General features: G+C 42.7%; 1 protein-coding gene across 1 annotated transcript in view; it reads right to left on the bottom strand.

Moving 5' to 3' along the window:
* LGR5 (leucine rich repeat containing G protein-coupled receptor 5) overlaps window positions 1-12,053 on the bottom strand; it is a 132,225-nt gene that overhangs the window by 23,007 nt on the left and 97,165 nt on the right. Inside the window, exons 5-7 of the mRNA XM_047787200.1 lie at window positions 7,081-7,296; window positions 5,142-5,213; window positions 1,362-1,430 (exon numbers count right to left, since the gene is read on the bottom strand). Of these exons, the coding sequence (XP_047643156.1) occupies window positions 1,362-1,430; window positions 5,142-5,213; window positions 7,081-7,296 (357 nt within the window). The remainder of the gene's footprint in view (window positions 1-1,361; window positions 1,431-5,141; window positions 5,214-7,080; window positions 7,297-12,053) is intronic.

Below are 12,053 nucleotides of genomic sequence, written 5' to 3'. Positions count from 1 at the left end.
ATGTTTATTTTCTTTTCCAAGTGTTAGAACATTGCATAGGTTATTCGTATTTTTAGGTACAAAGAAAGGCTAATTAAATTAAAATATATGAAAGACAATGTATGCAACCTCATAGCTGAAAGTTAGCTTTATCATAGTAAAATTGTGGGTTTGTTTAACAATTAAATAGGATTTACGAAGCATGCGTGAAAGCATATGAAATAATGTATGTGAGGAGTTCCCGTCATGGCTCATCAGAAACAAATCCAACTAGTATCCACGAGGATGTGGGTTCGATCCCTGGCCTCGCTTAGTGGGTTGGGCATCTGGCATTGCCATGAGCAGATGTGGTGTAGGTCACAGACCTAGCTCAGATCCTGCATTGCTGTGGTTGTGGCATAGGCCAGCAGCAGTGGCTCTGATCTGACCCCTTGCCTGGGAACTTCCATATGCCTGAGCGTGGCTCTAAAAAGCAAAACAAAACAAAACAAAAAACAAAAAAACAAAAAACAAAAACAAAGAAAGAAAGAAAGAAAGAAAAAAGCAATGTATGCGAAAGCATCAAGCACTATAGTGGGCACATACATTGCTTTCATCCAGTCCTAGCCTTAGGCAACCTAGAAAAGTTTGTCTTTTGAAATGCTCAACAGATAACTGAATCCAATATAGTTCTCTACAGATCTATAAAGTATACAAATATTGGGGCAATATGGCTTAGGAAAAGAGTATGGCTTAGAGAAATATATATCTTTCTTTCTTTTTGGCCACTCCAGTGGCACGTGGAAGTTCCTGGGCCAGGCTTCCATCCTACACCACAGCAGTAACCCAAGCCACAGCAGTGACAATATGCCAGATCCTTAACCCACTAGGCCACCAGGAGACTCCTTGTATCTTTTTTCCTAATGTACATATATTAGAGAAACCTATTATAAATAAAAAAAAGATTGCTGTTCTTTGGTGATATAATCAAATTAAAATATATTTTGGATGTAGTTAACCATTATTTATATGACCTTTAAAATTTTCCTCAGTAAGAGTTCCTATTGTGGCTCAGTGGTAATGGACCTGACTAGTGTCCATGAGGATGCAGATTTGATCCTTGGCCTCGCTTAGAGTGGGTTAAGGATCTGGCATTGCCTTGAGCTGTGGTGTAGGTTCCAGTCTCGGCTTGATCTAGCGTTGCTGTGGCTGTGGCTGTGGCATAGGCTGGTAGCTGCAACTCCGATTTGACCACTAGCCTGGGAACTTCCATATGCCACAAATTCAGCCCTAAAAAGCAAAAAAAAAAAAAAATTTTCTCAGTAAGTCGTATTATATACAATAGTCAAACATTTTAAAATAAATTCACAAAGAATAGAGTCTGCCAAGTCTGTTCTACTTACAGTTCTTTAAGGTTGGAGAGTGTCCTGATTGCAGTGGGGAATTCATCAAGATTATTATAATTTAAATCTCTGAAAATAAGAAAATAGTATAGTATGTTCAGTTTTTTATTTAAAGATTCATATATAAAAAATAAAAAAAATAAAAATTCATATATACCAGTTAACATACTCTTCCAATGGATTAGTATCATTGACAACAATTCTCATTCCTTCTCTTTACGGAGAGAGACTTTGTTAGCTTACTGACCACCGTCATCCCCCAAGTATCTACATTAAAATGGTCATCAGACTGATCATGAGAAATTTAAAAGAGTCAAGTCTCAACTGCACTGGGCATTGAAGAAAAAGGGCAGGGACACAGAACAGTGTGAATGTCTCCGTGGGAGAGACCCCTGGCTGGGTGTTAGTGGCTTGCTGATGTGGCTCACCAAACTGCCAGCTAGTCTGTGCCCTCCTCAGGTTCCTGAACCACATCCCCTTTCCTATTCCCTCCTCTGCCCTCTGACTTTGTCTCACTGCTTTTCAGAGTGCACCTTTTTTTTTTTCTTTTTTAGGGCTGCACCTGCTGCATATGGAAATTCCCAGGCTAGTGGTCAAACTGGAGTTGCAGCTGCTGGCCTACTCCACGGCCACAGCAATGCCAGATCCTTTAACCCACTGATTGAGGCCGGGGATCGAACCCGCATCCTCATGGATACTGGTCGGGTTCATTTCGGCTGTGCCAAAAGAAGAACTCTCTCGAGAGGACATCTTGAATGGCTTTGTCCCTGACTCTCGTACAGTTCCTGTGTCTTTCCCAGCCTGAGGTCCAGGATGCCAACCTGCTTCTGCAGAGGTTTTATGTGGTCCAGGGTACTTTCAGGAAGGATTCCAGGTCTAGAATTTCCACACAGTCACAGATAAGGATTCAGATCTAAAGGATGACATTTCCCTTGGTCTATGAGGCAGAGCTCTCTATCATCCTTCACACACAGACGTGGAATGGCCAACAGACCCCAAATCATTCATTTCTCTGTTAAGGCCCAAATGGCTTTTCAATTCCATTACTCACAAGTGCTGTATAGACTTTCTTCTCCTTATAGCTACATCTTCATATGAAAAAGTAATTGCCTCCTGGTCTCTGGGAATGGCAGATATCCCAGATGACGCAGAAAAACCTTTTGGTCAGGCAATCAGATGCGGTTAGATCTTCCTCTGTGGGGAAGAACTGCTATTTAATTTTAAGAGAGAGATAATTTGACGGGGTTAAACATGAATCAAGATTCCTACTTGTCTGGCACAAACCATCCTTAAGCTATACAGCAGGCAGGAAACGTGTGTCTTTTGTGGACATAAATTTTCTTCCTGTTTGTAAATCTCTCCAGATGCTCTGTTTTGATTAAATGAGGATTAGGTCCTTATAAATTACTTGGATTTCTAGTGAGGGAAAGGAAGAGGTTGGGAGTTACCAATTTACTGATCCTCTATAGCCCTGGGCAAGGCGAGGAAAGAGGGGACAGCGAGACTCATTTGAATTTGCTCTGAATACATGAATTACCTGAATTTGTAATCTTGAGTTCTTACCTCAAATGGGAAAGGGGGAAAGGAAGAAAGACTATTTATGGGAAATACCTATCAGAACCCATCTTTTGTTGTTCTTGTGTTGAAAGGACTGGAAGGTGCTTTCCATTGCTGAGATTCCCAGCCAGCCCTTGTGTAAATAAAGGAGAAATTCTAATTTTTCCAAGCAGTTGATAGGAATGGCTTGCCTAGGCCATTCTGTTGACTTCAAAGTGCTGCCTGGACAAGTTCACTTCAGCATCTCTTTATGAAGGTGATTCCTTCCTTCCTTTTTTTTTTTTTTTTTGGCTTTTTAGGGTCACGTCTGCGGCATATGGATGTTCCCAGGCTAGGGGTCAAATCGGAGCTACGGCTGCTGGCCTACAACACAGCCACAGCAATGCAGGATCCTAGCCACATCTGTGACCTACACCACAGGCCACAGCAACACCGGAATCCTTAACCCATTGAGCAAGGCCAGGGATCGAACACACATCCTCACGGATCCTAGGTGGGTTAGTTTCTGGTGAGCCACAACAGGAACTCTGATTCCTTCCTTTTAAGAGGGAACATGGAGTGACTTAAGTAACACTGGAAGGAGAGCTGTCCGGTCCCTCAGGAAATTAATGGACCCTGATCTGGTTAGAAGCTAGATTGACCATGTACAAATTGCTAAACTCTGTGTGCAAATGAACAAAGGGCCCCAAGCCCACAGGAGAAGTGGTCTTTGGTCATCAACTTCTGCAGTCCCAGTTAGAGCCAGTGTTGTAGATTCAGCAGCCCAGTGTGGCTTAACACATTTGAGTATTAAAAAGATGCAGGTTGGAGTTCCTGTCGTGGTGCAGTGGTTAACGAATCTGACTAGGAACCATGAGGTTGCGGGTTCGATCCCTGGCCTTGCTCGGTGGGTTAAGGATCTGGCGTTGCCGTGAGCTGTGGTGTAGGTCCCAGACTCGGCTCGGATCCCGAGTTGCTGTGGTTCTGGCGTAGGCCAGTGGCTACAGCTCCGATTCGACCCCTAGCCTGGGAACCTCCATATGCTGCGGGAGCGGCCCAAGAAAAGGCAAAAAGGCAAAAAGACAAAAAACAAAAACAAAAACAAAAAAACCATGCAGGTGAAGGGAGTTCTCCAGTGGTCTAGTGGTTAGGATTTGGCACTTTCCCCACTGCAGCCCGGGTTCAATTCCTGGTCTGGGAACTGAGATCCCATATTAAGCTGCTGCACACCACAGCCACCCCATCCCCCTAAACATTTTTTTTTTTTTTAAAGCAGGAGGAGAGGAGAGCACAGCTGGAACCACCCTCTTCTCCCGGCACTCTCAGCATCCTCACTGCCTGTCACCATACCCACATCATACCCCTCTCACTGGACAGGGCAATGAAGAGCAGCCCCTCTCAGGAGAAACAGCTCAGCCCCAGAGAGGCCCATAGGAACTGTCCTGGGATTAGGCTCTGGGAAGTCAGCTGGCTGGCCTTTACATATTTTCAGTCTAGGTATCAACTGAGAACTGAGGTTTTGAGCCCCTCTTCGGAAGTAGAATATAGCGGTGAACATGGATTTTGGAGTCAAGCTAGAGAAGAAAGCCAATCCCAGTTATGCTGCTGATGTGCTATGCTGGGTTGGTAAATTAACTTAACCTTACTAGAGCCTAAAATGGGATAGTCATACCTGCTCTCATAGGAGGGGATAGTTGTAGGATGGACTGAAACATGTGGTTGAGTGCTCAGTGCAATACCTGGTTAGAGATACACTCAGTAAATGGCAGCTGTTATTACTTTTTAGACTGTTGAGCTGCTTCAGCAGGAATCTCCACTGTTGGCTAATACAAGGTTTGTTCCTCTTCAATTGGAGACCCTGGCATTTGCCTCCTCTGCATCCTCTCATTCAGAGCAGAGGACCAGGCTCATGAATAGTGAGCCCAAGGGACAATACAGAACTAATCCTTGACACAGAGTCCACATTCCTAAGCAAACAGTCACTGCTCAGTGGAGGACGTCTCATTTAGCTTATAATGATTCTAATTTAGCACTCTTGTTAGATTAAAATAAAATCTCGCTTTTATTGTTCAGCTCTGTAGGGTGTGTGTTGGAGGGGTAAGATAAAGCCACTGTAGATATCTGTTTAAAGCTCAGGCAATTAACCAAACCAAATAGCAAGTTTGACTTGAAGGCTATTTCGATTCCTTCAGGATAGTCAAGAAAACACTGAAAACAGGGAAACAAAATAAAAGGTCAACTCACAAAGTCTCTAGGCTGTGGAGCCCATCAAAGCATTTCTTTCCCAGGGAGTGGATTCTATTGTTATGGAGATGCCTGCAGGAGAATATTACAGACAGTCACGAAGGCATACGGCACCGCATGGGGAAACGAAGGCATGGCGTTTTGATTGCTGAAATCCGAAGAAACTTATGCTAAAGAATGCACTGATGATGTATAAGAAATGCTGTGTTTAACTTTTTTTGTTTGTTTCATTTTGTTTTAAAAGCTATACGCCCATTCACTGGTACCACAGACGATCCTATGCCACAGAATTTAATAGGCAGTCACAGTTTTACCTTTTGGGTTTGAGATTTCATGGAGTGAGCGAGTCTGATGAAAGTAAATTCAGGTTGTTCAGCATGGCTCTGGGATGGAGGATGTTACACAGAGATTCTGACAAACACAGACAAATGGAGGATGGAGGAAAGGGCCAAGGTGCACTAAGCACATTTACTGTTAAAGCTGATGGTTTCTCCTGGCTACATTCTCAGGGTGGGGCCTCAGGTTAACAGGAAACAACAATTTCAGCCGCAGAGAATGGGGATATTTTTTGGCTGCCCAAGGAGATTAGCTATCTTGCCACAGTACTAATGTATCTAATTATCATCTTTGGCTCAATGGTAAGTCACTTAGATCAGGGCCAGTGAGAACAGCTGTGAGCATAACTGAAAACTGGACCAGGTCCCACAGGGACTTTTGGAAAGGGGACTTAAAGAGGATAGTCAGAAGAGATGAAATCTTTGTAAATCCATTTCCTCTAGTGGAGGGAAAAATTAAAGCACCTACCCAGTTTCTAGTGGGTTAGAAGCATCATCCTTTGCAAATGAAATTCACTATAGAAATTTGTTAAGGTCACCCCAAATGCTCTACCATTTCAGGCTAAGGTTTTCATTCTAATAAATACATGCTGGTTTCATGGGAGATCTACATGACATTTATTGAGGATCTTTTATATGAAGCACATGGGGAAAGGGATTGAGGGGAACCTAAAGAGATGGCTAAAATGCTGGCCTGAGCTCAAAGGAGTACATTACTGCAGTGCAAGAGACAGATGTGTCATTGAGAAAAGTGGAAGACAGCAGTGGGCTAGGGAGTGGGCTTGAAATAGTGCAAGAAGATGCCTTACTGGAACTTCCCATGCAAGCTGATCTCAGAGACTTTCAAGTTGTTTCAATGATTAACTATTATATTATACACATGCGGCATACTGCTACACTTCTTGCTTATTATTTTCTTTTTTTGGGGGGCCACACCTGCGACATGCAGAAGTTCCCAGGCCAGGAATTGAACCTGCACCACAGCAGCGACCTCAGCCACTGCAGTGACAATGTCAGATCCTTAACCCACTGAGCCACAGGGGAAATCCATATCTCTACACTTTTAAACTGATTATTTTTCAAACTCTTACTTGAGAATCATTTCGATTTACTTAAAATTAATGAAAGCTAGACCTCAAAGGAAAGAAGCTAGACAAATGCATGGCTCATTGTCAAGGGTTTCTTCTTGCTTCTGTTCCTTTGGAAGGGGTTCAAGAAGTAGTTATTAAATAACAAAAGGGACATATTTCAACTTGACATGAATTATAAATTATTATCAGGAATAAGGGATTTTTTAAAACCAGTTATAGTTCTAACTGTACAGTGTGGTGATTACCTGTTTAATATACAATGGGCTCCCCTAAGACAGAGGTCGTATTTTATTATCTTTGAATGCCTAGCAGTGGTTGGTACTTAACAGGTGCTCCATAAATGTTGTTTAATTCTTTTATACAATTAGAACATTTATGAGTCATTTGGGGAGTTTTTCTTTCCTTAAAATGTCCCTATTCAAAGTTTAAGGGCTATCAGTTTAAGGTCAAGGCCTCAGAGTGAATTTAGAAACTGTTAAATGATAGAGAAAAAAAAAAATCAATAAAACTTACAGAACTACCAAGCTGGACAGGTTTCCAAAGGCATAGTCTGGTATGTGGTGTATTTTGTTCAGGGCCAAGGTCATGGCCTGCAGCGCTGATAAACTTCTGAAAGCCTGGACAGGGATTTCTGTCAAAGCGTTGTCATCCAGCCACAGGTGCCTCAGGGAATGCAGGCCACTGAAACAGCTGGGGGGGACGTAGCTGATGTGGTTGGCATCCAGGCGCCTGTGGAAGACAGTGAGCAAGAGTGGAAAAAGAGAGCAAAGCCCAGCCAGAAGATGGACCTTGCAAGAAGATCTCAATATGCTAATTACCAAGATTGAAACAGGGCCAGGTAAATAAATAAATAATAAGAAAGAAAGAAAGAAAGAAAGAAAGAAAGGAAGGAAGGGAAGAAAGAAAGAAGAAAAGAAAGAAGGAAGAAGAAAGAAAGAAGGAAGAAGAAAAAAAGAAAGACGAGAGAGAAAGAAAGAAGAGAAAGAAGAAAAGAGAGAGAAGAACAGAAAAAAACCTCGCTACTCCAATAAAGAACGCAATCCCTCTCGCCCTCTCGACAATCACAGACCAATTCACTCGTCTATAAAGAAGCCGAAAGAACAAACGAAGAAGAAATACCGATCGAAAGAAGAAAGAACCAAGAAAGAAAGAAAAAGTTCCTGTTGTGGCTGTCTGGGTTAAGAATCTGACATAATGTCCATGAGGATGTGGGTTCAATCCCTGGCCTCACTCAGTGGGTTAAAGGATCTGGCCTTGCTACAGCTGTGGCACAGGCAGGTGGCTGCAGTTCTAACTCGACCCTAGACCAGGAAACTTCCATTTGCTATTGGTGTGGCCCTAAAAAGCAAAAAAAAAAAAAAAAAAAAAAAAACCCACCCAAAATAGAAACAAACAAACAAACAAAAACCCAGGGCCTGGGACCCGCAGGACCGCCCCCGCCCCGGTCCCCTACATCTGGGGCATTCTGTTCTCCTGGTAGCCTCTCTTCTCACTCATGAGTAGAAGCATTTCTGCTTAGGCCCCCTTGTCTGTAAAATTCCACACTGCTGTGATTCTCCTCCAGGCCCATGGGTAACACGCTTTCCTGCAAGGAAGTGGCCTCCCCTGGGGTATAAGGTTTCCGAGTGATGATCTTTCAGCTTTCCTTTTTGACACGGGGAGAAAGGCATCCTCTCTCCTCCCTCCCATCCCAAGCCAACTAGATGCTGTTGCTTTCCTGGACTGCTTTCAACATACAAAGCCAACTCATCTACTACTTTGTTCATTAAGGTCTGAGAAAAGATTATTTCAGGATCTGAAAGGGACTGAGTAATTTTTACAAGGCTGTTGGAGTTATGCCTCAGAGAGAGGGGGAGGTGGCCTCTCCCTTTTTCTTAGCACAGTGCTAAAAAGCCTAAAATCTTCTGGCTTTTTTGCTTATCCTAGCCAATGGCATTGAGCAGATGTTAGTTTTTCTTGACATTTTAAACGAATAATAAAATTAGCAGCTTTCTAGTTTTTGCTTGCTTTTCCTGCACACCATTTTTTCTTTTTTAAATGGGGAAATACATCTGAAAATAGGTCTAGTTAATAAGTTGTTGCAGCTTCAGAGCCAGCAGAGGGAGTGCAACACATTTATTTCACTCCGATCCAACATAAACAGTGGCTCTAATCACAATGCCTTAACTTGTCATATTGAAGTGACCAAACAGACACAAACTGAAATTTTCTGAAAGGTGTACAAACGACAGAACCACCGACATTCAACTCTGCATCCAACAACCCTCACTTATTTTTTCCAATCTGTTCTTAAGGTTCACACATTAGTTTGCATTTTCAAAGCCAGGATTAAAAAAAGTAAGAAGAGTTGCATTTTAAACAACTTTCCTGTATTAGGAAGGATTAGAAAATCACGAGTGGATTTTGAAAAATGCTGTAGGAAGCATTTAAGACTAAACAGATGCAGGAAGCACACCAGGATCACGGAATAATCCCCTGCAAACCAAATTTAAACAATTTAGAAAGAGAGAGCGCTGTCTGTGGTAGGGAGCTAATCTCAATGGAAGGGGCGTCCTCACTTTTGGTCACACGTGTTCCCCACTGCTCTGGCTCCTGCTTCTCCTGACTGAATGGGGAGGGAGGCCCTCAAGGCCCTGGGCCAAGTGTTGCTACCGAGATAAGGGCACTTGGAACAAACAAGTCCGGTTTCACAGCCCACTCACAGTTAAACTTCCAGGACAGCTATCATTGTTAGGCAGCAGAAATGCAGCTTCCAAATGCCTCAAGGTTCTGTCTCCAAATGGAAATGGAAACATTTAGGAAAACAATACCGTCTCTCCCCCTTGCTCCAGCCACAACATGCTCAACCCATGTTCAAATAAGGTATAATTTCACCAGGGGGTGAGGAGGTGCTGGTTTCTGTTTGACTAGGAAAGCATATATGGGAGTTCCCGTCGTGGCGCAGTGGTTAACGAATCCGACTAGGAACCATGAGGTTGCGGGTTCCATCCCTGGCCTTGCTTAGTGGGTTAAGGATCCAGCATTGCCGTGAGCTGTGGTGTAGGTTGCAGACGCGGCTCGGATCCCGCGTTGCTGTGGCTCTGGTGTGGACCGGTGGTTACAGCTCCAATTCGACCCCTAGCCTGGGAAACTCCATATGCCACGGGAGTGGCCCAAGAAATGGCAAAAAGACAAGGGAAAAAAAAAAAAGCGCATATGTAAACTCTCCTTAACGATTGCACTGATTATAGCATGAAGACTTTATTTAAAGGATGTGAGATTTCGAGTTTTAGTTGATGTATTGTCTGATTATTGCCTGTGGCTTATGCATTGAAATGACAAGTGGCTTCTAAGCGCTGAAAACGACTGACCTTCGAGTTCAGTGCAAGCGTCAGGGTACACGGACAGAAAAGGCTCTTTGCAAGGAGTCACACGCTTGTCGGCTTTGATATTTAAATTACTACCAAAGTTTCTGCTGGCTCTCCAAGTGACCTGGTGTCAGTTTCCAATGTTAAAAGGTCCATTTCTCTGGATAGACATTTTTTATGAATCACTCCCCCCCCTCCCCAGTATTAAGGAGGTAATCTGGTTTCTACGACGTAATCTTAGAGCTATCTTGTAATCTGAAATGAAATGAGTAAAACAGGGCAATTCTTCTCAGTTCTAACACTGCAAATACTAAAACACGAAGGCCCAGTACTCAGGTATCCTGAGCACTTTTTCAACAGCTTCTTCATATAAGAAGCTCCCCATAGGGAGTTCCTGTTGTGGCTCAGCGGTCAATGAACCCCACTAGCATCCATGAGGACATGGGTTCGATCCCTGGCCTGGCTCAGTGGGTTAAGGATCCAGCATTGTTGTGAGCTGTGGTGTAGGTTGCAGACACGGCTTGGATCTGGTGTGGCTGTGGCTGTGGCTGTGGTGTAGGCCAGCGGCTACAGCTCTTGATTAGATCCCTAGCCTGGGAACCTCCCTATGTCATGGGTGTGCCCCCCCAAAGAAGCTCCCCATAAATGAAACTCCTTCTCAATGCAGTGATTTCAAGCTCGTGTTCACTTGGCTCCAGTGGTCCAAACCTATCTTAGAGAGTGGTACACTCTCAGAGGAGTTATCTGATTTAAACTTCACAGAAGATCCCAAGGCAAACCAGAGTATGGAATTAATTATCCAGACACTCATACAGGTGGTTCTTACAGAACAAGGTTAAAACTGGGGACAAAGCAGCTGGCAGGGTACAAGTTGTGCCTATTCAGTGAGTAAATGAAGAGCTCATATTAAGTCACTCTGGTCTTTGGGGGTAGCTGGACATTTTCTATTCATATGCTTGAAAAATGCAATATTTAAGCACTTGAGTGTAAGAAAAACATCAGTACATAGTACATGAAAATACACATAAAAATTGGTTCTATAACATCATCAGAAGCAAGAAAAACAATTATATTATGTAGCTCTTTGTTATCATTTAGATTTCCTACAAGTCACAAAGGTGTGTGTGTGTGTGTGTGTGTGTGTGTGTGTGTGTGTGTGTGTGTGTGTGTAGGCAGCTTAGAATCTGTGAATTAGTGCAGAGATTTGGGATGAAACATTTCGGGTCTAAGTCAGACAGCAGCTATATGACCATGGTCAAGTCAACAGACCTCAGCTTTCACAGCTATAAGTGGCAGGGTCAGGGGGACAACCTCTCTATCTTATAGGGTTGCTTTATAATCAAAGAAAGTAATACAACGAAGCTTTGTAAACTATAAAGAACCTTAATGGTTTTAAATTACTCTTACTTGAAGTGGGTTAACAGTTTGCGTTTTTGTCTTTGCACCATAGAAACCAGTCCGAAAAAAAGCAGTAAACTCAAATTTTCTCTTAGTCAAAAGCTGGCTGAAATGAGGGTCAGCTTGTGAGAGAATTTCAGATCTGAGAAATGCAGACTCCTTCTTTCATCCCCCATAAAAGAAATAACGAAGAGGCATCTGCAGCTAGACTTGATAGAAGTCACCCTCACTTTTCTGCTTCCAGTATTATCATTACATGCACACGTATGTGTATACATGTGTATTGATATAATCTATTATATACATATATATATATATATCTTAATATCGCAAAGGGCAAATAGTTTTATTCCTGATACATTACTGAATATTAATCTTCACTCTGAAGGCAAAGAAGAGGTGACATGCAACACGATGCATTCTCAGAAAGTTCCTAGCAATGACCTTGGCATTTAAGAATCCATCAATAAGGTGACAAAAAACCTGCATGCAGACAGGTGGAGCAAAATAAAGCACTTTAACAATGGGAGTGGTCCCACCTTCTTTCGGACAAACTTCTTTGTGATCTTGAAACAAAATCTGAAAATTATCTATACCTGGGAACTGGCACCTATTTTATGGCACCCATATAAATAACTGCATGTTACTTATAACTTACAAAAAATGATAGATAAAATAAACTTTTACCCTACTTGCTATGTCACGATGAGCCTATGGTAAACTGGAAAGTGCACCGAAGTA

This window comes from Phacochoerus africanus, chromosome 7 (assembly GCF_016906955.1).
Source record: "Phacochoerus africanus isolate WHEZ1 chromosome 7, ROS_Pafr_v1, whole genome shotgun sequence".
In the NCBI taxonomy this organism is placed as follows: Eukaryota; Metazoa; Chordata; class Mammalia; order Artiodactyla; family Suidae; genus Phacochoerus; species Phacochoerus africanus.
Note: the sequence above shows the minus strand (reverse complement) of the source record. Positions and strands in the feature narration are given on the sequence as shown.